The sequence below is a fragment of the Notolabrus celidotus genome, chromosome 12 (assembly GCF_009762535.1).
Source record: "Notolabrus celidotus isolate fNotCel1 chromosome 12, fNotCel1.pri, whole genome shotgun sequence".
Lineage (NCBI taxonomy): Eukaryota > Metazoa > Chordata > Actinopteri > Labriformes > Labridae > Notolabrus > Notolabrus celidotus.
The window spans coordinates 23,456,504-23,479,137 of NC_048283.1; the positions used below are offsets into that span (position 1 = coordinate 23,456,504).

General features: G+C 43.7%; 2 protein-coding genes across 10 annotated transcripts; one reads left to right on the plus strand and one right to left on the minus strand.

Annotated features, from left to right (window-relative positions):
* The first annotated feature begins 1,116 nt into the window (after positions 1 to 1,116).
* LOC117822750 (melanocortin-2 receptor accessory protein 2A-like) lies at positions 1,117 to 6,102 on the plus strand. 5 transcript variants are annotated; one of them, XM_034697643.1, is made up of 4 exons: positions 1,117 to 1,135; positions 2,512 to 2,632; positions 4,864 to 4,963; positions 5,373 to 6,102. In XM_034697643.1, the coding sequence occupies exons 2-4, from the start codon at positions 2,512 to 2,514 to the stop codon at positions 5,743 to 5,745; spliced, it is 594 nt and encodes a 197-aa protein (XP_034553534.1). In that variant the 5' UTR covers positions 1,117 to 1,135; the 3' UTR covers positions 5,746 to 6,102. The 5 variants fall into 5 exon arrangements, with proteins under 5 accessions (XP_034553534.1, XP_034553532.1, XP_034553531.1 ...); XM_034697641.1 differs by lacking the exon at positions 1,117 to 1,135 and adding an exon at positions 1,297 to 1,415; XM_034697640.1 differs by lacking the exon at positions 1,117 to 1,135 and adding an exon at positions 1,561 to 1,735.
* A 60-nt stretch (positions 6,103 to 6,162) lies between these two features.
* cep162 (centrosomal protein 162) lies at positions 6,163 to 19,656 on the minus strand. Of its 5 annotated transcripts, none has more exons than XM_034697647.1 (29): positions 19,544 to 19,656; positions 18,659 to 18,760; positions 18,417 to 18,555; positions 16,803 to 16,931; positions 16,491 to 16,659; positions 16,322 to 16,404; positions 16,125 to 16,189; positions 16,019 to 16,043; positions 15,844 to 15,918; positions 15,541 to 15,738; positions 15,366 to 15,447; positions 14,626 to 14,866; positions 14,143 to 14,377; positions 13,898 to 14,061; positions 13,611 to 13,754; positions 12,791 to 12,916; positions 12,577 to 12,689; positions 10,668 to 10,767; positions 10,240 to 10,366; positions 9,985 to 10,148; positions 8,867 to 8,971; positions 8,552 to 8,782; positions 8,215 to 8,427; positions 7,809 to 8,112; positions 7,420 to 7,552; positions 7,193 to 7,334; positions 7,026 to 7,124; positions 6,724 to 6,858; positions 6,163 to 6,489 (listed from the first exon to the last, which is right to left on the minus strand). In XM_034697647.1, the coding sequence occupies exons 2-29, from the start codon at positions 18,716 to 18,718 to the stop codon at positions 6,280 to 6,282; spliced, it is 4,011 nt and encodes a 1,336-aa protein (XP_034553538.1). In that variant the 5' UTR covers positions 18,719 to 18,760; positions 19,544 to 19,656; the 3' UTR covers positions 6,163 to 6,279. The 5 variants fall into 5 exon arrangements, with proteins under 5 accessions (XP_034553538.1, XP_034553541.1, XP_034553540.1 ...); XM_034697650.1 differs by lacking the exon at positions 19,544 to 19,656 and adding an exon at positions 19,018 to 19,114; XM_034697649.1 differs by lacking the exon at positions 19,544 to 19,656 and adding an exon at positions 18,999 to 19,017.
* Positions 19,657 to 22,634: the final 2,978 nt, after the last annotated feature.

The window sequence follows — 22,634 nt, forward strand, 5'->3', positions numbered from 1 at the left end:
AAAACTGCAGCAACAGGGATCTTACAGTCTACAGACTTTGGAGGGATCATTGAGATTAAGATGCATCCTGAGTAGTGATGGGAAGTTCGTCTCTTTTCAGAGAGACTTCCAAACGGCTCTTAATTTAGGATCTTTTGTAGCCATATATTTTACCTTAACTTTGCAAAAACTAATGGTTTGTGTGTTGTTTTTATAAGTAGCCTTCTAACTGCCCAATTTTGTGCATTTATTCTGTTACAAAACCATTCTTACCTTTGTTTATTATTTTAATCAAACTTTTTTATTGTACAAATAAAAAAAACTGCACACATATCCACAGAAAAGAACCAGGGGTTGTGATTAGGATTATGATTAGGGTTAGGATTGTGATTAGGGTTAGGATTATGATTAGGGTTAGGATTCGGGTTAGGATTAAGGTTAGGGTTGTGAATAGGGTTAAGGTTTATGATTAGGGATATGGTTAGGATTATGATTAGGGTTAGGGATAAGATAAGGATTAGGGTTAGGATTATGATTGGGGTTATAATTAAGGTTAGGGTTATGATAGGGGTTAGGGTTGTGATTAGGGGTAGGGTTGTGATTAGGGGTAGGGTTACGAGTATGATTAGGGTTAGGGTTAAGATTAGGGTTGTCATTAGGGTTAGGGTTAGAACCAGAACTAAACTCAAGCAAACAGAACCAAACTTAAGCAAACAGAACCAGAACCAAACTCAAGCAAACAGAACCAGAACCAAGTCAAGCAAACAGAATCAGAACCAGAACCAAACTCAAGCAAACAGAACCCGAACCAGAACCAAACTCAAGCAAACAGAACCAGAACCAAGTAAAGCAAACAGAATCAGAACCAGAACCAAACTTAAGCAAACAGAACCAGAGCCAAACTCAAGCAAACTGAACCAGAACCAAACTCAAGCAAACAGAATCAGAACCAGAACCAAACTCAAGCAAACAGAACCAGAACCAAACTCAAGCAAACACAACCAGAACCAACTCAAGCAAACATAACCAGAACCAACTCAAGCAAACAGAACCAGAACCAAACTGGTGCAAAAATTATTAATGTCCTCAGTGCAGGTTGGCATTGAGAAAAATCACATGCCTCAGCTTGGATGGGCTGATCCGATTTCTCCTCTCAGTGAGTATTTGCTCTGTCTTTGAGAAGAACCCTAAGCCCTCTTGGAAGGAACAGATGAAGCCACGATACACAGCCTCCCCTCCATCACCTATATCCTATATCCTCACATGTGATTGGCCGCCATGCTGACCAATCAAAACAAAGTTTGACCCAGATTGTGTTCTAGTCTGTGAGCTGGTCTAAATTACAGTGGAGCTGATTGAATGAGCGCTTTCTAGACTCATAACAGGACTTTGATAGTGGTTCTGTGTTGAACAGGGTCAGGGACACATGAGGAGTGGTGAGAATGCAGGATATAAACCTGTCTTAATATTGGCTGCTTTATTAAACCAATACAATCAATTTTGTATGATAAAAACAACACGTAAATGTTGCTTTCATGTGAGATGCCGGGGAGATCAATTTCAAAGGTTCTCTCAAACATATCACCCAGAAAAATAACCCCTTTGCCCTGAAAAGCTGAGCTAATTCATCGTGTTTTATGGGAGCGTACTACATATCAACACGACATAGTGCGCGGTGCATGGTGCCATGGTGGTGTGAGCATGATGTGTGAATTCAGCCTGTATTCATATTCTGATTCAACTGGATATGCAGAAAGTGTGTATATTCCCTTTAATCCTTACTGTATCATTATGTAACCTCATATGAATACAACTCAAAGAAACCACAATTTGGCTCTTTATATAAAAAAAAAAAAACAGGCAAAAGAAAAATGAAATGCAAAAGAGGAGTATGACTCACCAAATGTACTTTTTCCATGGATCCTTTTTGCTGCTCTTGACTGACTCAAGCAGTCTTTTGTCCTTTTGCATAGCAAGAGAGAAGTCCTTACATGGCAAGTCACAGTTTACAGATATTTGAAGTTCATTTTTGATCAGCTCTGTGCTGCATGTTTCTTGAGTCTGACCATTTAATGGCCATCAGAGAGAAAATCCTCTCCACGCTTTTTTGCAGGTGTGATTGGCACATGATCCACTGTGGTTTTATTTGATCTAGGATCTGTAGAGTGCAGTCTGCTGTATTTAAAAGAGTTAATAGTCAATATACGGGACAATTGAGGGCCCGTGTGAAACAAACCAATTTGGCCCAATATACGGCATGTCCCGGCTAATACGGGACAGTTGACAACTCTAGGAGGAAGTGAGGGATGGAGAGGAGAGGGGAAAGAGAGGAAGGAGGAGACGGGGGAGGCAACATTTCAATGCGCAGAGGGTTGCAGCTCCTCGAGGCTCCCGGATTGTGCGCCATTACGCGCAGTGATGGTTGTTGAGCGCAGACTCTGAGCTCACGACTGTCTTTGGATTTATCAAAATATCAGTCTAAATCAGATCTCGATCTCGATCTCTCTCTCTCTCTCTCTCTCTCTCTCTGAGATGTCGCACGCTGACGGTCCAAACGGCACCGGTCCGCCTCCACCCCCGGACTATGAATGGAGGTATGAGTACTACGATGAAGAGGAGCTGGTGTCTTTCGAAGGTCTGAAGGTGCATCGCTGTGAGTAGCTGTTTGATTTTAATCTGTGTCATCTTAATTCTGCAAACATCTCCGAAGTTTCAGCTGCAAATATATTCATTTACTTTGAAAATATGCATGACTTTACTGGGGCGCAGACTAGTTCAGGGGATGCATGAAGTTTGTGTGCAGTTACACGAATTAATATGATGCTACATATACATCTCTTAAACTCATATTTTCACTATAATAACCACCTCTGAAAAAGCAAGTAACCAATCATAGGGTGAATGATTTGTGCATCCTCACGTCCTCTCTCCTCGGCTGACCCTCCCAATTTGCTCTGATTAGGGATCCTCAGGTCTTTAAGTGCACCTGCAGGAGATGAGGATCGTGTATGAGGTGCTTCCTCCGGGAATGTCTTATATCCAAAGATATGATGAATGAGGAGTTGTGGCATTTGGGCGAAAGCTGCACCTCTGCAGAAAATAAAACTGTTAAAAGGGCTGTGAAAGTGCAAAACACTGACACACATTACAAATACATACAGGATGATTTGTTTGTTTGTTTTTACTTCCTTTCAGTAAAATCAACATAAACTCAGGTAGCTCTGTGGTGGATTATTGTGCAGATTGCATCAATGCAAGTACAAACAAAGTCCCTGATATCATGCCCAATAACTGATCTCTTCATGCATCAGAGACGCCAGAGGAGCAGAGGAGGTGTGAAGTAATGCCACTGATAATCAGTAAATTCTAATAAATGATGAGTGCTGGTGTTATGTTTCCCCTGAATGAGAACCTGAAGGACATAGGGCGAGGTTGGAAACTATCAAAATCACTGCATTTAAATAAAACGTTAAAGAAAATGCAAAAGAGAGACTTGAGGCACTGATTGGGGGTAAATAAAATTAATGATAAATTGGCAGAAATGTCATGTAACAGATCTCAAACTCAGAACGATTGACCTTCTGAAGAGCAGAACCCAGACTGAACCAGGAGACCTCAGCCTCCTTATATAGCCTCCCTCAGCTGATTGCCGTGAGCTGAGGGAGAACATCACATGTGCTCCCAATAGCTGCTGATGAGTGAGGCAACTATGACCCAGAGTTAGCTCTTCCGAACAAATAAAAAACAAACCTTTTATTTGATTTAATCTGGAACTTATTTGATCGATCTATAATACCAGTAAATAAAGGTATACAAGGTCCAGGTTTTCCTCTAATGCAACCCTTTCAGCAGAGATCTGTATTGGTGCACACGCATCCCCATGAAGCCCTGAAGATGACGGTATATATCCCTGTTAGTATCTGACTGATCTTTGTGTGCAGCTTTCAAACTACTGACTGTATGACCTCCTCTGGCTGTGCAAAAGTGAAGCCAACATATGGCTGCCATAGTGCGCTTGTGACTTCTTTTGGAGTCCACATCCTCATTCTTGCGTGGGTTTATAGCAGACACTCACGGTTATGGAATGTTCAGTGACTCTTGTGTTAGTGTTTGTGACATTTCCTTTCACCTTTTCCTCTACTCTGATAATGTGGTGCACACAGCACTGTAGGAGCCTCATTAGTCAACACAGCTGTCAATAATGGCCTTAATATGGAAGAGGGTATGGGCCACCGATTATTTTTAAGTCCTGCCTTTTTTTCTCAGAATTCTGATTTTAAGATCATAGACAAGGTTCTAGAATTCTGTCATTAAGATCGAAGACAACATTCTAGAATTCTGTCATTAAGATCGAAGACAACATTCTAGAATTCTGTCATTAAGATCGAAGACAACATTCTAGAATTCTGTCATTAAGATCAAAGACAACATTCTAGGATTCTGTCCTCAAGATCAAAGACAACATTCTAGATTTCCGTCTTCAAGATCAAAGACAACATTCTAGAATTCTGTCTTTAAGATCAAGGACAACAGCCCTTGATAAAGTCAGATCTAAACTGATCCTGCTTCATACCTCTCTTTATAGCAACAAATAACTAATTCAAAGTAAACTAGTCAGAAACATGAACCCTACTCTGATAATCTGGTGCACGCAGCGCTGCAGGAGCCTCATGTTTGAGAAACCTTTGGTGTGTTTTGATTTTATAGTTATAGATTTTATAATGTTTGATTTGTGAACTTAGAGGGACAAGCTCTATGACCCCTCTATTAAATATCTGCACAACCAAAGCATCTTGAGCCTTAGACCTTTATTGTCCTGTCTTTGCTCGAACACAATACGCATCCATGACCGATATCAACATTTATCCTCTTCTTATTTTGCAGACTCCATCGCGATCGGCTTCTGGGTCGGCCTGGCCGTCTTCGTCATCTTCATGTTTTTCCTGCTCACACTTCTGATCAAGACCGGAGCTCCTCAGCCCGAGTGAGTGATTTAGCACACACACTCACACATGGGTTACTCTGGCAGCCAAGGCAGACGGAGGGCTTCACCTGGCTGGGTTTACAGGAGCTCAGGTTATCAGAGCATCCAGAGGGAAAGAGTCAATATTTACTCTCCCTGCAGGATGATGAGAGTTTGAGTTCACAGAGTAAACGCTGATCATCACACGAAGGGATGGAACCAGAAAGATGTGCAGAGACGTCTCAGGATACTTTCCTTTAGTAAAAACCTGATCAGTGTGTGTTTGTTTTTAATTCAACTGGCTTTACATGAAATCCTAAATCAGAACACATCAAACTAGGTCGTTTGATGCACCTGTAGTCCTCTTGGATTAAATGAGCTTTCAGGATGTTACTGTTTCTCATTTAACTCTCTGCATTTATATTTTCAGAGGTCAGCTCTGTGAGAAACCACCTCGTGTGATTGGCTACGTGGACGCCACCCTCAATGTTTCCCCTCCCTCCAACCCTCCAGGTGCAGACTCGTCTTGCTGCCTCCTCTGCTGCTGTGACTCAGAGATGGATGCTCAGGGGAGCTCTGCAGACCAGCTGACCGCAGTGGGAGGAGTATCAGAAGGCGTGGAGATGGGGGAGAGAGTCTGCGCTCTCCTCCTGCAGGAACTGAAAGTGACCGAGAGAGAAAATGACACGCTTGCTCATTTTGATGTCCCCAACTGTGTGAACGCTGAAGCTGTGGAGGAGAACGAGCTGCTGCTGGAAGAGCCAGAGCTGTCAATCATCCTGGAGGGGCGGGATCAGAGCTGAGAGATGCTGCGGTGATTACTCAGTCTCAAAATGAAGACCCTGCTGGTGACAAAACCTGGATGAACCTCCAGACGTGTGATCAGCTGTTGTTCAGTATCAGGTCACTAAATCGGGTCCTGGTTCCTCAAAACTTTAGACTTTGGGAATAATCCCGTTTGGAAATCCACTTTTTCAGCTTCCATGGTCAGGGTAATCCAGGCAACTTTACCCTGCTTTTTTAAGGTTACTAAATTTGGATAACCAGCGCTGTAACTCCGGCTTCAAAGTACACACTTTGTCCGCAGGGGGCACCAAACTATGTCACAATAACCTGATATTTCAAGGCATGATGTGAAAATAAAAAGACTCAAGTATGGGTATCATTGTCAGAGTGTTTGTTTCTACTGCACCGTGTTATGAAAGAGTGACTCAGCCAAATTGAAGTTTTGAGAAACGATTTATTTTCACTTTCTTTAAATTACAATAACTTAAATCAGAAGTTACACAATGTATACGTTAAATATTAAAGTCTGAATAAAAGACATCCAGCCTTTATCACCTCTGGGTGGATCTGGGAGCTGTGATGGTGCTGATGGGGGTCAGGACCACGCCCTGTCTCTGCAGGTGTCTCAGGATGTCCAGGATGGAGTCCAGCTCCAGACGGAAAGCCTCCACCTCTCTGCTCTTATCCTGCGCCAGACGTTTCCATCGCTCCACCTCCGACAGCTGATCAGAGTCGAGTGTCTGCCACGAGCTGCCGATCACCTGCGGGGAGAGGACAAAGGTCAACAAAAGGCTGCGTCCTGTTTCCTCAAGTAAGCAAGAAGTATCAAATCCAGGTGCTGCATATCTCTCTCTCTCTCTCTCTCTCTTTCTCTTACCTGCTGCAGCTCTTTCTCTCTCTCTTACCTGATGCCTCTCTCTCTCTCACCTGCTGCCTCTCTCTGTGCGTGTGTGTGTGTGTGTGTGTGTGTGTGTGTGTGTGTGTGTGTGTGTTACCTGCTGCAGCTCCTTCTCTCTGTGTTGGTGTCTGAGCTCCATGTTGAAGATCTTCCTCTCCAGGTTGCACATCAGCTTCACCTCCGGACTCTGAGCTTCTTTGGCGTCCTTCAGCTCCTGCAGCAGTCGGGTCAGCTGAACGGGACGAGAAAGCACGACTATAATCATGATCTTGGTTTTAATTAAGTATTGTTGTTCAGAGACAGGTCGCATCAGGAACTTAGACATGCAGCAAAGGTTTGCAGCCTCTGTCCATGGGGTGCACACTGACAACAAAAAGAGCATCAGATTTAGAGTAAAACCTGTTTCTGCAGCGCGTCCTCTCGGGTCCTAGATATCACCAAAGCATCCTTTGCTCCGTGCAGCTCTCTGAGTTGGTCTTGCAGATGTTTCACCGTCATCTGCAAGAAAATTAAAGTTAAAAAACTGTGTTTCTGTTAAAGCAAGAATCTGGTGAGCAGGTATTTACCTCCTGAGCGTGCAGCTGATTGGTCAGCTCAGCGACCTTCGAAGCGGCGTGCTCCAGAGCGTGAGAGGCCCGCAGCTGATCCAACACCCGGAGGTGTTCTGCTTTCAGAGAGGTCAGCTGCTCTGCTGAGGTTTCCTGCAGCCTGAGAGAACACATTCAGCTCGGTCATTCGATCGATCTCATCTCTACATACGTGTTGGTTTATGTTTCCACACAGGGGAGCGTACCTGCACAGCTCCTCCCTCGCCTGAGCAGCGTCAGCCATCATCGCCTCCTTCTCCCGCTCGCTCTGCAGCTGCAGGAGCTCCAGGTCTCGCTTCAGGTCCTCGTTCTCCTGCAGAACCTCAGAGATGTGGCTACCTTTAGAGAGGACACAATGATAGGAGTACACAGAGCGTGACTCAGCTTTGTTCCTACCTTCAGTGCAGGTTATTCAGAACAACCAGGAGAGTGAAGGGGAAACATTCCTGCTTCACCAGGCTGTACAAACATCTTCACAGTCAACTCTCAACTCATTTCACAGTGTCTTTTCTGTAAATACATATTTCTCTAATCTGTGAAGAAGCAGCTGAATAAAAAAGTGTCACCCTGAGCGTGCACAGGATCACGTCTGTACCTGTGAAGATGGTGGGCTGGTATGTTTTCTCGTACTGAGCGGTTGGGAACGTCTCCTCTCCTGCAGGAGCTGAACCAACAGTTTCTGCAGGTCCTGCTTGTTTCTTAGTTTCTGCAGGACGAGGTTGTGGTCGTGGTTTTCGGACAGACAGCATGCCCCTCCTCTCCTTCTGCAGTCTCTCCACGGTGTGACTCAACTCCTGAATGGTTCTGGTCTTTGCAGCGAGCTCCTGGTTCAGACGATCTGTTCGGACGCCAAATGCTGCCTCGGCTTGACGCTGGTGTCGGCCCGGACTCTGCTGGGCCTGCAGGATAAAGTTAGACCAGTTTGATTCAGCATGCGAGCGCTTACAGGGAGGTTAAAGCTACATACGTTGATGTTAACGTGAAGCTCCTAAAGTCCACACCTTTTGTTTGAGCTGCTGCTGTAGAGACTCCATCTGGTCCTGGAGGGACTTTTCTTTCTCCTGGTGGGTTTCCTTGGCACGCTGCAGCTCCTCCTCCAGGATCTGAACCTGAGACATGCTCGGCTCGGCCTCGGCTTTCAAACCTGCAGCTTCTAACTGATGCTTCTGCTCCAGCTGCTGCTCCAGATCTGAGATCTGCTGCTCGTAGCGGAGCTGGATACAAAGAAAAAGCCAGGTTACATTTGTCAGAAGTGTTTCCAGAAGGTCACTTTCATCAAATCTGAGGTCTGGTTGAATCCTCTCTCATACAGGGGAGGAGAGAACTTTCTAACTCTACCTTGATCCTGTGAAACTGTTGCTCCATTGCCCGCAGGCTGCGTTTGGCCTCCTCGTCGTGACCCTCGAGCTCCGCCTCCAAACGTTGGATCCTCCTTTCCAGCAGGGCGTTGATCCTGTGTGGCGGGGATGTGTTGGCTTCCTCTGGACCTCCAGCTGTGGCTGCAGCGTAGATCAAAGCAGGAAGAGAGTTTGGGTTTCTGCGTCTCAGTATCTGCTCCAGCTCCTTCACCTGGTGAAGACAGAGAGACTCTTTATCTTCAGAGAGAGCGGGACCAAAGAACTGAGAGTTCAGTTGAGGATGTCTCTGACTAACCTGCCGCTCCAGGTCCTGCATCCTCTTGGTTTCAGCGGTTTTCTCTCTGGATTTCCTCTGCTGCTCACCGCTCCGTCTGCTAACGTCAGATTTCAGCTTTTCAACCTGAGATGAAGATGACATGTTGATTATGGCGATGCACGATGCTTTCATTTACTTATTAACAAGTCCTCAAATCCCTGCAAAGGAGGCGGTGATAGGTGAATCGTCATCACATACACAGAAGAAATACAAGTGCAGCCACTACAAGCTGACAAAATGGCGTCACCTGTGTGGATGTTTCTCTGTTTCAGAGTATCACATGATTGTAATCTGCAGAACATGAGCTGTAAAGATTCCGAGGAAGACAAATGTCCAAGTTTTAACACAACAAATGTTTTAGGTCACCTAACGAAGAGACTCTTACTTTCTTCCACAAGGGAAGACCAATGAAGACAGTGTCCACTGACCTGAGCTGAAATGCTATCAAGGTAAAAGTTTAGTCATGAAACTCTGACTTCCTGTTAGTTGCACTACAGAAAATAACTCCTTCTTCAACGTTTTATTTGGCTGCAGATGAAAATCTCGAAGAAAGACTTCTTAAAGACCGGAAAGGCAAATCGAAAACTTGCACCTTGTTGCCTGTTTAGTCTTCGTTGGTGAAGAGAGGCTTTAATGCAAAGTTTCAGGAGCAGGGCCACGCCTCAAACTCCAAATTCAAACCCCTTCACTGAGGCACTCCTGGAAAAAAGGACGCTGCGCATGCCAATGTGTGGAGTGCAATGCTATAACGACACTATTACCTTTTTTATTAATGCTACTTTGATTTAACTTCTTAGTATCAATAAATAAGTGGTAAAGAAGATACTGGCGAGCAGGAAGAGGAAAAAGCAGCTCCTTTACATGAACCAAGAGCCAACCAGCTGTGCATAGTTTTTGATATTACCTGCTGCATTCACACACCTGCTTATCTGACTTCTTGCTGGCTTTAGACTTAAAGGATAGCAGATGAAAGTCTGCAGAGAGTGTGGGTGGAAAATTCCCACATGCAACCCTCCTGCACAAAGTCAATGAGTATATATATTTATGTACATGCATAGTGAATGAGTATATAAACAGAATGCATGGAGCAGTGTCACCTGCTCCTGGAGTTGGTGTATCTCCGCCGTGGCAGCCTTCAGTCGTCCTGCGTCTCGGTCCAGCAGCTCCTGATTCTCAGCAAACCACTGCAGCTTCCTCCTCAGAGCTGACACCTCCTCTCTGTGCTTTTTCTCCAGCACACACAGCTCCAACGTCTTATCACCTGACACGTTCAGAGAGGAAGCAACCACAAAACACTTTGATTATCAAGGTTCAGATTTAGAGTCCACCTTTAGTTCTGAATCAGAGGTTACCTGAGGGAGACATGGCCTGAGTTCTAGCCCGGTCTCTCTCGGTCTTCATCAGCTGCAGGTCGACCTCCAGAGCCTGCTTCTCCTGCTGCAGTGTGTGCACGTGGTCACACAGCTTCACCTCAGTCCTCTGCACACAGAAACACATCTCTCTCTTAAGACAGGAGCTGAAACTGAACTCAGGGCTCACAGTAACATGCAGACCACCAGGTCACATATCAAGACCTGAATGTTCTAAATGTATCTAGAAAATGTTGAGAGCTCTCGTACATTGCTTTGATGCAAAAGCATTGAGATACGTGTAAATGTAGACACATATATTCACTCTGTATTATTGAGCATGCAAGAAGCTGCATACATTTCAGTGAGAGGGAATCTCTTGTTAGAGAATAAACAAACTCAGGCTGTATCTTCTGGGCCGTGTTCCTCACCTGAAACGAGTCGATTTGAGCCAACAGGTCCGCGATGCGTCGAGTGTGATCCATGACGCATACGTTTCCAACAGGCCTTGAGTTTTTATTCACTTGGTCCCTGATAAACACAGAGAAACATGTCTCAGCAGGTAATCAGGGGTGAGGTACTGTCGGGAGTCAGGGCGGAAGGGCAGAGACTCAAATCCTCTTCAAATCTTGGGACTTTATGACTTAAAGAGAGACTTCATGCTACTTTTGAACTTCAGTTAAACCTGAAAAATGCAAAATCCCCCCTTACTACTGTCTAACGTGCAAAACAAAACTCAACATTTCAGTTTTTGAGCTTTATTTTACGAGTGGACGGAAAGTTGGTATTGATTTCCAGCCTCACTCCTGTGATCGAGTTTTGTCCTTTTCTATTTCTTGTACTGACTCAAACCTGATATAGTGATGTAACTGCTTGCAGACAACGACCAAAATGTGAAAATTAATTTATTGAGTAAAGCATTCAAGCCAAGCTCAGCTGGTTATTATCATCCTGCGTCTGATTGTACCAGTGTCATATGCATCGTCACTAGGGTTGCAAAATTCCGGGTAATTTTCAAAGTTGGAAACTTTCCATGGGAATTAACGGGAATAAAACAGGAATTTACTAAATTGAAGGATGGCTCTTAATAGGGAACTTAAATATAGTTGGGGAAAATATATTTTAGCATAATCCTGAAAAACAACCAGATTTCATGCAAGTACAGTTGAATATCTATGTTATTCCTCAATCACATGCACATAGAACACTGCTTACTGCAGGGCTATTGAGACGACGCCCCCTACATACACTGTGCATTCATCCATCACATGCACAGGTGATTTCTATTTTGGATGGATGCCTGCTTATAACAAAACAAATATTTATGCTTGGATATGATGTTACAATGTTACAATGTTGCAATGTCATTTAGCAGACACTTTTATCCAAAGCGACGTACACACGAGAACAAGAACAACACAAGCAAAGATCTAGACAAGAGGAAACAAGATCAGTAAGAGTAACAGTGCTTCAAGTCCATTTGGGTGCAGGTACTGCCAAGCAGTGTAAAGGCAGTGCACAAAAGTAAATAAGGAATTTATTTTCTTTTTTTTTTATAAAATAAGGAACATCTACCATAAAGCAACCAAACAATTTGAGACCTTCCATTATCATCATCAACAATTAACATCACCACAATAATGACCAAAGTACCAAGTGCTGGGTCACTCCAGACCTGAACACAGATTCCCAGAGTAGAGCAGGACAGTGCAAGTCAACTGTAGCTGGAAGATATGATCTGCCACTGGGGACAACAGTGGAGAACAGTCTAGCTAAGTGCATAGTGCTTCCTAAAGAGCTGGGTCTTTAGCTGTCTTTTGAAAGTATAGAGGGACTCTGCAGATCGAATGGAGTTGGCCAATTCATTCCACCATTTAGGGACAACAGAAGAGAAGAGTCAGGCTAGTGATTTTGAGGCCTTATGTGCTGAAAGCACTAGGCAATTTTCAGAGGCTGAGCATAGCGGGCGAGAAGGGCAGTAGACCTGGATGAGGGGTTGAAGCACAAGTGCGACAAGTGCAGTTTCAGTAGAGTGGCCCTGCCTTTCCATTAAATTACCCTCAATTCCCAGTCAATTCCCATAAATTCCCATAATTCCCATGGAAAGTTCCCAATTTGGAATATTTCCCAAATTCCCCAGCTTAACTTCCCATGGAAATTTACCGGAAATTTTACACCCCTTTGCAACCCTATTGTCACTGATGCTCGTTCTGTTTGCTGCTGCTCTCCTTGCTTTGGCTTTCATTCATGTATGTTGTCCTTCCATGTTTGTCATGGAAGGACAGGGATTGAAACAAATGCATTCACAGATTGGTGATATTTTACAGCCACTGAACTCACCTGGTAAAGGCCAGCTGGTTCAGCAGAGTCTGGTTCTCGTTGAACATGGCCTCCTCGTTGGCTTTACTCTTGGCCTGCTGAGCTTTCATCTGCAGATACAACTTCTCGTTCTCCTGTAGAATAAACAAAACACATATTAAAGACATGGTGAAGATGGACATGATGGACTTTGGAATCAGCAGCGTACAGGTCAGAGATATTTAAGGATACTCACCTGTTGGTAACCTTTAATGAGCGTCTCCTGCTCTTTGATTTCTTTCTCCATCTGTCTCTCCTCTGCAGCAGAGTCAGCCACCTCCGCTGATCTCTTCTTCTGACTCACTTCTTCTGCACTCCGCAGCTGAGGAGGATAAACTCAGATTATTAGGTTCATATTGATCATGAAAGTTTACTTTTTTACCTGACCTGTAGTCATAAATACAGGAGAGATAACCAATTTAGAAAATGGATCCAAAGAGGTTGAATTTTCTAACTTGTGGCTGAGATTTTCCCAGATTAAGAGTTGCAGGATTATTGATATTCCCGGACTGTTGTGACGTTGTTCATCATGCTTTAACTTCATAATATCTGTTAAAATGTTGAGTGTTTAACCTTTACTTAAACAGGAAGTCCTGTAAAGATTAAAAACCTCCTTTACAAGCGAGACCTGGTAGAGGTAGCCGCCTCACAGAATCACAAACACACTCAAAATGACAAGATATTCAAATACAGAGGACATACAAGAGTATTTGATGTCCAAGGTGTGTTTTAGGAGTGAAGTTTTCCCAGATCTCTCAAAACTTGGTGCAGCAAAGAGCAACAAGTTAAAAGATCGTAACTGGATCATAACAAATGCAGTGGTGAGTGAGGGATTGAGAGTTATTGATGAAGCGAAGAGATGCAAGGTGCACTGATTTAAGTTTGCAGTTTACGAAAAGATAAAGTGTTTATCCAACCGTCCCGCTCTGAAGAAACTCTCTTCTCTCAGCAGAAGTGTTAAAGTCAGCAGTAAATTCAATCAAAGACAAAAATCTTGTCTGTGTTTGTTGAAGCACCTTGCTCTGCAGCAAGAAGATTTGCTGTCTCAGCGTGGTCACCTCCTCGACCTCCGCCTTCATCGCCTGCAGCTCCCTCTCTCTCCGAGCCAGCTGGACTCTCAGCTCCTCCAGCAGAGGGCGTTCCTCCTCTTCCTCCTCCCTCTGCAAGAGAAAGATTGAAAACTGAACTTTATAATCCATAATTCATCATCACAGATCAATCCTCCTCTCACACCTCAGTCTGCATGATGCATTAAAATCAGACTGCGGATCTTTGTACAGACTTCTCTTGGATTTTTTCTGACCTTGTTGTTTTGAAGATGACGTGACGACCTGACGTCTTGTAGAAAAGTGTCTCCTTGTGTTTCTGCAGCCTCCGTGTGACGGCTGGAGTCCATCTGCTGCTTCAGGACGCTCACTAAAGACTGGACTGATGACACCAGCTCACTGCTCACCCTCAGATCGGGATCTGGACATCAAACACACAGATCCTGACCTCACACACTGACTCTTCCTGACCTGACATGTTGTGTGTCGTTTCACTAATCACCTGCGCAGCTCTCTTCTTCCTGGCTCTTTGTCACTCTGGTCTTTCCTTGTGGATGCTGCAGAGGACGAGTAACAGCCGGCTGAGTTTTGGATCCAGCAGTAGCCGCTCTGCTCGTCCCTGAATACCTGGAGGTCACCGCCGTCCTCCCTTCTGCTCTCCGACCTCTCACTGGAGCTGTGACGGGTTTTCTCACTGACGACGGAGAGGTGCGGGAGAAAGTGGAGCCAAGGGAAGCCTGAGGGGGAATATAAAAGGATTAATCAATCAAACTAAAGTGAGATCAAACACAGAACAGACTTTACCTTTGACGGATGTGTGATGGAGATGTTTTCTAGTTTTAAAACGATCCCTCTTCTTATTTTCTGCTGGTGATCGTGCGTGTCGAGGAAAGATCTTAAGCCAAACTCACAATATCATAAAGTTTCTAAACCATTAAACACACCGGACCAAGAAGAAATAGAACATTTGGAACATTTCCCTCACCTGTTGTTTTTTACTTTTTGCAGCCTTAGATGATGACGGAGAGTCGTGTTTGTTCTGATCCTTCATCAGCCGCTCCACTTCCTGTCGGATGCTCCACGTCAGGTTAAAGTTGGGTGAGTCTGGAGAGCCGGACGGCTGGCTGGTCTTTGCAGGATGCTTCACATGAAACTCCGGAGAAGTCACATCTGGGAAAGTTTCTTCCAGGAGGACGGGTGTCTTACATTTGTTGAGCTCTGCAGTGCTTTGAAATATAGAGGATTAAACTTTAATAATGAAGCAAAACAAAACGCTTCGATTTTCACAACTACAAATGAGGAAATCAAATGCGTCCCATTATTTAGATACTTGGATTTTCTCTTAGATGAGAATCTTTCTTTTAATCATCATATTGAGAGTTTAACCAAAAAACTGACAAATAATTTTTGTTGTTTCTTGGAATTGCTCTGTCTTTGGTAAAAGTGCTTTTAATGTATTTGCCCCCTTGTCCTGGTCTGAGCTTCAAGGTCACCTAAAACTGGATCCTTTAATTCGATTGGAGGATTTTAATACTAGGATAAAGGATCATCTGATCAGCTTGTGCACATGTTTTAGAGCTTAATACTGCTAATTTATATATTGATGTAAAAGTTACTTGTTACTATATGTTTTGTCTTGTTAAAAAAAATATCTGAGTCTGAGATTCTGCAGGAAGCTCAGGAACAAACATTAAGTGTTTTGATGATTTGCAGTTGAGTCCGAACCTAACGGGCTGCAGAGAGAAGCCTCTGATTTGGTCCGTCTCTGGGCGAATTGGTCTCATTAGCTCTTCTGCCGTCGGGAGCTCTGCACAGAAACACAAAGTAACCATCAGTGGCAGCTGGATCTCCAGCTCCTGCAGTCACACGTCAAAGTGTCCTGACTCAGGTGGTCTCTGACCTGACTCGGCCGTAGAAGCAGGCTGCAGAGATTGTCCTGCATGGCGAAGAGGAGAGGGAGGAGACGCAGGTCTGCTGTCCCTCGCTTTGCCTTCATGATCAGGATGATGATCATCTAAGTCCTGCACCACGTGGATCTGTCTGTAGGCCTCATGAAGAGCCTCCACCTCTGAGGCTCCACTCTGAACATAGGCCTGACCTGCACACAAACACATTCAGTTTATTTTAGCATTAAAAACTGATGAAATTGATGTTTATAGGAGGTTTGTTGGATTTTTCTTGCCCTGTGTTGTGCGTGTGTTACCTCTGTCCAGAGATCCTGCTGTGTTCTTCGTCCTGTCGTCTCCCCCGGTGTCCTCCAGAGAATCATAGAGAGAAACTGAGACAAGACCTACATTAGAGAGACTTCTGACTGAGATAAAGGAGCTTCCTTTTTTGTTAGGATTACGAGTTCCAAACATTGATATTTCTCCTCTTACCTTTGGCGAGAATTGGAGACACCTTCTGAAAAACACAGAACAGGGTGATAAAGTTTGATGACAGGACACGATTCAGCTTTAATATTCAAAGGTTCAAACTACAAACCTCCTCCTGCTTCTTCTCTTTGATGTCATCTTCCTCCTCGAAGTCTTCACTGTAATGAGGAGAGCCTGAGAGAGAGAGAGAGAGAGAGAGAGAGAGAGAGAGAGAGAGAGAGAGAGAGAGAGAGAGAGAGAGAGAGAGAGAACTTGATTATGACTCAGAGAGGTGAGAGATGTTTGCAGAGAGGTCATCCCTCTTACCTGGAGGAGACTCTCTGATGGTCTCCGTGACTCTGGCCTTCCTCTCATCATCCTCACTCTGCTCCTCTTTGTCCTCAGCTCTCCTGCAGGGAATGATCACAGTCACAACCCTGACGTTACGGTTCAGGGGGGGAAGAAACTTTAATAAATGGACCTCTAAAGTACTCACCTGAGGTCGGCAGAGCTCGTAGAGTCCAGGTCTTTGTTCAGCTTGGAGTAATCTATTGATGATGAAGCTCCGGCCTCGAGCTGTGAGAAGAATCTGGCTTTCTCCTCTTCCTCCTCCAGAGTGTCCAAACCCAGGATGTTTGTGTTAGCAGCTGGAGCTAACAGAGAGTCTGTGCATGCATGCAGAGAGAGGAAGGAATCACTGTGATATTTCAAACCAGTCTTAACTCTAACTTGGTCTTTGTCTTTAGAGCAACATGTCCTGCATACTTTAATCACGGCTTCTCTGCCCTTGTTCATCTCTAACGCTCACCGTGTGTCTCAGTGTGTTCTCTGACAGAAGCAGCATCTTCACGCTCTTCTCCTGCATCCTCCTCCTCCTCCTGAATCGACTGAGACCTCCTCTGAGACTTCCTGAAGCTCTTCCCGGACCCCTGCAGTCCTGCAAAATAAAGGAGAGGATGGAGGAGTGTTGGTTGCAGACACGACCTTCACCCTGAGGTCAACGTGCAGTGGATCAGACAAATGACAAGGCAATGATCGGACAGAAACAGAAGAGCTGCAGGTGTGATTGAGGTCTATGACTATGCCCCTCGCAGGGGGGCAGCTGCAGCTCTAACTAAGGGTTCAGGGTTCTTGGGTCTAAGTTACCATCTTCACCCTCTCTGCAGGCTGCTGGAGTCTCCTCAGGTCTCCTCTCTCCTGACTCCCTCTGCAGGTTTTCCTGAGCAGGAGCACTCAGACTGTCAGAGTCTTCAGACGGGGTTCTGTAAATGGTTTCTTTGGGGGTCGTATCCGGAGCTTTGCTGCGAGGTTTGGGGACCGGCTTAAGGACGGGCTCTGCAGCGACGACTTCAGAGAGCAAGGAGAAGAAACGTAAGGTGATGCTCTGATGCGAATGAAAATCGACTGCCACCAAAATAAATCTTATTATCGTCTAATGTGTCCGAGATTATGACCCCGTATGATGAGCTAAGCTGACGTAAAGCACAGAATGGGTCACCACAGAGGAGGAGGGAACTGAACAGAGGATGAAACAAGCTTGTATCTTCATTTGGTCTAAGAGTAGTTGGGTTTTATTTCCGTTCTTTCTCACCATCATTGTTCTCAGGCTGAGACTTTTTGGCTTTTAAAAACCTGCTTTTGGTCGTCTCTGCAGAGGAGAGAGGAAAAACAGAAAGAGACAGACTTTCAAATCTTAAAGAGTCAGAGCTGTGAAAAGAACACCCAGTGTCTCTACCTTTAAACATCTTTGTTGTGATTAATATTTTGATTTGACACTGATAAGAGATTTGCTCAAGTTACTGAGAGATGTGGAAAACTGAGAAACTGTGGGCAGGTTTTCACAGCACTGTAGGGAAACAGGTCAAAGCAGCAGGTTCAGGGAAAGAGACAGAGTTAAGAAAGAAGCAGAACACGAGTCAGTGAACAATCATAATGGAGTCGTCAAGCTTGTCCTGTTTGAAAAAGAGAGAGGAAGAAGAAGTCAGTCAGAAATGTGAAACAGAATGACAGTGGTACTTTGAAGAATATATAAGGGCTTCAGATGTAGAACTGTACCATGTGTCTTAATTTGATGCTAAAAGGACCCAACAGACCTCAGTATAAGCTGATGTGTTTAAGAGGAGAGTCAGCAGTGTAGTGGCTGTGACAGAGGGCAGAGCAGAGACACACAGCTGGCAGGGATAAGCGCGACTTCAGCTGCAAAGAAACCAAATCTGGCACTTTCCTGCACGTTCATGCAGAGGTGTTCTTTATCTCTTTATATCATATCCATGATTCACAATTGATCCCCTCTTCAAAAGAATGTAAATTTATACATAAACCACATCCCTGATCAATTTATAAAGCTGAGTGTGTGTATGATCTGACACATACTGTCAGATGATTAACACGGACACATGTAGAGACACCTCCTCGTTATTACCTCTCCCTGCTCCTCCGTCGCTGGGATCATCATCATCCGGCCACCAGGACACTGTCGGTTTCTGGGCTGACTTCTTGCTGCTTTTCACTGCAGTCTGTTTGTTCAAGGTGCCAAAATCCACTGAGTCATCTGAAACAGACTGAGAGCGAGGAGTGTTTTTATTTGCTTTTATTTAAAGAGATGCTTCAGGATTTAAGTCTCATCATCAGTAAATTGGTGGTTTTCACATGATGTTTCTTTACCTCCTTTAAAAACAGATCAAACTGCTCATCCAGCTGCTCCTTGGTCAGTCTGTGAGCCATTTTGATGACGTCCAATCCATCAGCCTAATAGAAACCAGACACCTGACAGAAAGAGGAACAGAATTAGAAATAACTTCTTTTATATATTATATATAATTTTCATTTTATTGTAAGAATTCTGAAAAAAATCTGAATTACACCCAAAAAATGCAGATTTTTTTTTAACAAGCTTAACCTCCAAAATTATTTTTCTGTGACCCTAATCCTCTTCTGGAGGTATTGCGCAGAATTAAAATGCATTTTTGTACATAGCTCAATCTGTTTTTAGTGTAAACCACACCTAAAAGTTGAAATTATACCGATATAAATGGATGGAAGTTAAATAATCTGCCGCCGAAAGGTACAGATAATAAAAAGTATAAAGCATCCTAATATGACAGGATTTAACAGAGAGGTAAGGTACTTTGAAAATATATAAAAAAGTAAAAGGGTTGTCGTATGTCGTCCCCTTAAAGGCTTAAGACGCACCATTTCCGGTTATGCGTTTCAAAATAAAACCACACCCCAAGTCGTCCCCCGATTCCGGTGCATATATGTACAAGTGTTTGCTAGGGTTGGACTCGAGTTCAGTCATTCTTCAAGCTCGCACCTTAAAACGTAAGTATATCTTCTAAGAAAGCACAATATTCCAGCATACAAATGTTGACGCCATTACTTTGAAGATAGTTTCACACCTTTTCCGGTGATGGACATACAACAACAGCTAAAGCTCCTTAGCTCATAATATAGCAGGCTGAAAAAATAAGCTAACGTCTCCACAAACAGCGAAACAAAGCACACCACTTTCAGTAACAAACATGTCCGACTTTAAAGTACTGAACTCACAGCAGATGTTTGCTTTGGCAGCTCTTTAAACCGAACACTTGTTGAACATCCCTCTTCTTGGTTTGTTGTTTTGAGTGTTTGGCAGTTCCCGCGACAACTACCGGGTGAGTAAACGAAGCTGATTCGCTGGAATAACTACGTCATACTACATATCCACCAATGGGCGCACGGATAAACACAGCACTTGAAAGTACTAAACCTTTATCAAAATAACAGCACAATTATTATACCTAACTATATACCTAGATATTAAAAACAATAGCAATCATCTGTGTGAATTAAAGTAATGTTTAATAGTGAGAGATAGCTGATCACTTATAGATCAATGAGCTCCTGATGCTAAACAGCCTGATGCATAGCAGGTAATAAGATAAGATAAGATAAGATAAGATAAGATAAGATAAGATAGTTTTTTTACTCGTCCCACAATGGGGAAATTCAAGTGTTACAGTAGCAAAGTAGACAGTGCAAAAAAAAAAAAAGCAAACACGAGCCTATAAAGTATCAATTATTGAAAAGTTATTAGCAATTAAATTTAAAATGAAAGAGGTAAAAATAAGCATATCTTACAACATATATATTTATATCATCCTCCTGTCAGCCACCACCTCCACAGGGTCCAGTGGGCAGCCCAGGACAGAGCTGGCCCTCTTCACCAGTCTGTTCAGCTTCTTCCTGTCAGCAGCAGACCACTCCAAAGAAGATGGCTGATGCCACCACAGAGTCAAAGAAGGACTTCAGAAGAGCCCCCTCCACACAAAAAGACCTGAGTCTCCTGAGCAGAAAGAGTCTGCTTTGTCCCTTCTTGTAGAGTGCGTTGCAGTTGTCTGACCAATCCAGTTTATTGTTCAGGTGAACACCCAGGATTTCACAATCTATACTAATGTGAATCATTTATTTACCTTGGCTCAAGAAAAGTTAAACTATTTTCACTTTTAAATTAGTTTTTCATATATCTTTGGGTCAAATAAAATGTTATTAAGAACAAAAAAAGTTTAGTTTGGTGGCTTCAAGGGAGAACTAAGTCATCTAAGGAGCTACTTTGCTTCCCTCTAGTGGCTGAAATGAGGGAAATGTTTGTTGTGACGGTATTGAAGGCTGATTTGCACAGACAGTGGGATAAAGTGAACTGCAAACCTCTTATTTTTTTCAGTCACCAGGCTCCATTTGATTTTTTTGCAGTAAACAAATATGTTAACTCGTTATTTTAGTTCTTATTTCACCGTCTGAAACAGCCGTTTTACAAACCATGATTTTTGACAAAGGCAGCGGTGCCCTAAAAATAATTATGGCCCTAAAATGTGCTATGAAATGCTATTAATTTAAATATCTGTATAGGTGATGTGTTTTATTCTGTGTAGCTTACCTGTAGCAGGAAGCTGCAACATTCAAGGAACCTGTCACCAAGAAAAGCTTCCACTGGAATGAATTTACATTCGCCTTTATTTTATTGTACTTAGTCAGTTAATCCCCCCATTATTTTTCATTTTATATATTTAGATTCAAACCTTAAACATGGAATAGATTTACATGATTGGACACTTGAATGAAAGCTTCCCTGATCATCCTCCTCTTTGACGATAGCTCAGTCAGTGGCAGTGCAGCTGCATCCTCAAGCTGAGGTGCTCTCCTTACAGGATACTGCGTATGACAGCTGTAATGAGATGGTGCTGCTTTTGCAAGAAGATCAACTCCACTGATGTTGCAAAACATATGTTGCACAACATATGTTCGTCATGTAAAGCTTTTCTTTATGCATTTAATTAGAATGTTAGAAGTTTTCTTTGCTGTGGAGCTTTACAAAATCTTGACGTCTTGGTCAAGTGTTTTCTGCTTTGTAATTTCTTGCTAAAGCCCAACTTACAGTACAGAAAAATCAGGAGACAGTTTATCAGGAATTGATCATCAAACAGTAAGGGGTCCATTCTTCATCATTTTGTTGTGCTTTTAACATCCTGAATAGGGCATATACTGAAGTATCTTGGCGTCTTGTTTGCGAGTGGGGGTAAGACAGAGCGTGAGATCGACAGGCGGATTGTTGCAGCATCAACAGTTACGCAAGCGTTGGACTGGACCATCGTAGTGAAGAGGGAGCTAGGCCGGAAGGCAAAACTTTCAATTTACCAGTCAGTCTACGTTCCAACCCTTACCTATGGTCATGAGCTGTGGGCCATGACCGAAAGGATAAGATCGCGGATACAAGCGGCTGAAATTAGTTTCCTCCAAAGGTTGTCTGGGCTCAGCCTTTGAGAGAGGGTCAGGATCTCGGACATCTGGAGGGAGCTCGGAGTAGAGCCGCTGCTCCTTCGTGTCGAAAGGAGTCAGCTTAGGTGGTTTGGGCATCTGATAAGGATGCCTCCAGGACGCTCCCTAGAGAGGTGTTCCGGGCACGTCCAACTGGGAGAAGGCCCCGGTGAAGACCCAGAACTCAGTGGATAGATTATATCTCCCGCCTGGCCTGGGATCGCTTCGGGATTCCCCAGGAGGAGCTGGAAAGTGTTTGTCTGGGTCAATTTGCTTGGACTGCTACCTTCGCAACCGACACAGATAAGCGGAATAAAATGGATGGATGGATGGATGGACAAAGATAGTATTCATATGTTATTTGGTATTTTATTGGTTTCTGATAGTCCCAGCGTCGCCACAACCAATCCTTGGGTCCTATGAAAGAAAGGAGGCCAGAGTCTTATTGCTTGAAGGAGGAAGGTTTCATTCAATGTGAACAAGCTGGAATATAAGACAGTTGTCAGGCAAATCACAAAACACGTACTACATCACATAGAAACAAAAAACTAGCCCACATTACAAGCTAAGCAGCTAGCTATATAGCAATTTAGCTAGCTCGGAATGTTCAGTTCTACTGTGGTTCTCTTTGTCTTTCATCTCTTCTAGAATCTAGAATGTTCCAGAATGTTTTACCAAAGGACAGCTCATCTGAAAACCTCCAGCACGCAGATCAGTCTAGTTTCCTAACCTGACCTAGACCAGACCAAAATATATTTAAGCTATGCACATTATTTGGGAAAAGGACTGCAGTTAAGTCTGAAGGAGCCTTGATGTGGACATGACTTATTAGATTTCCTCCACATGG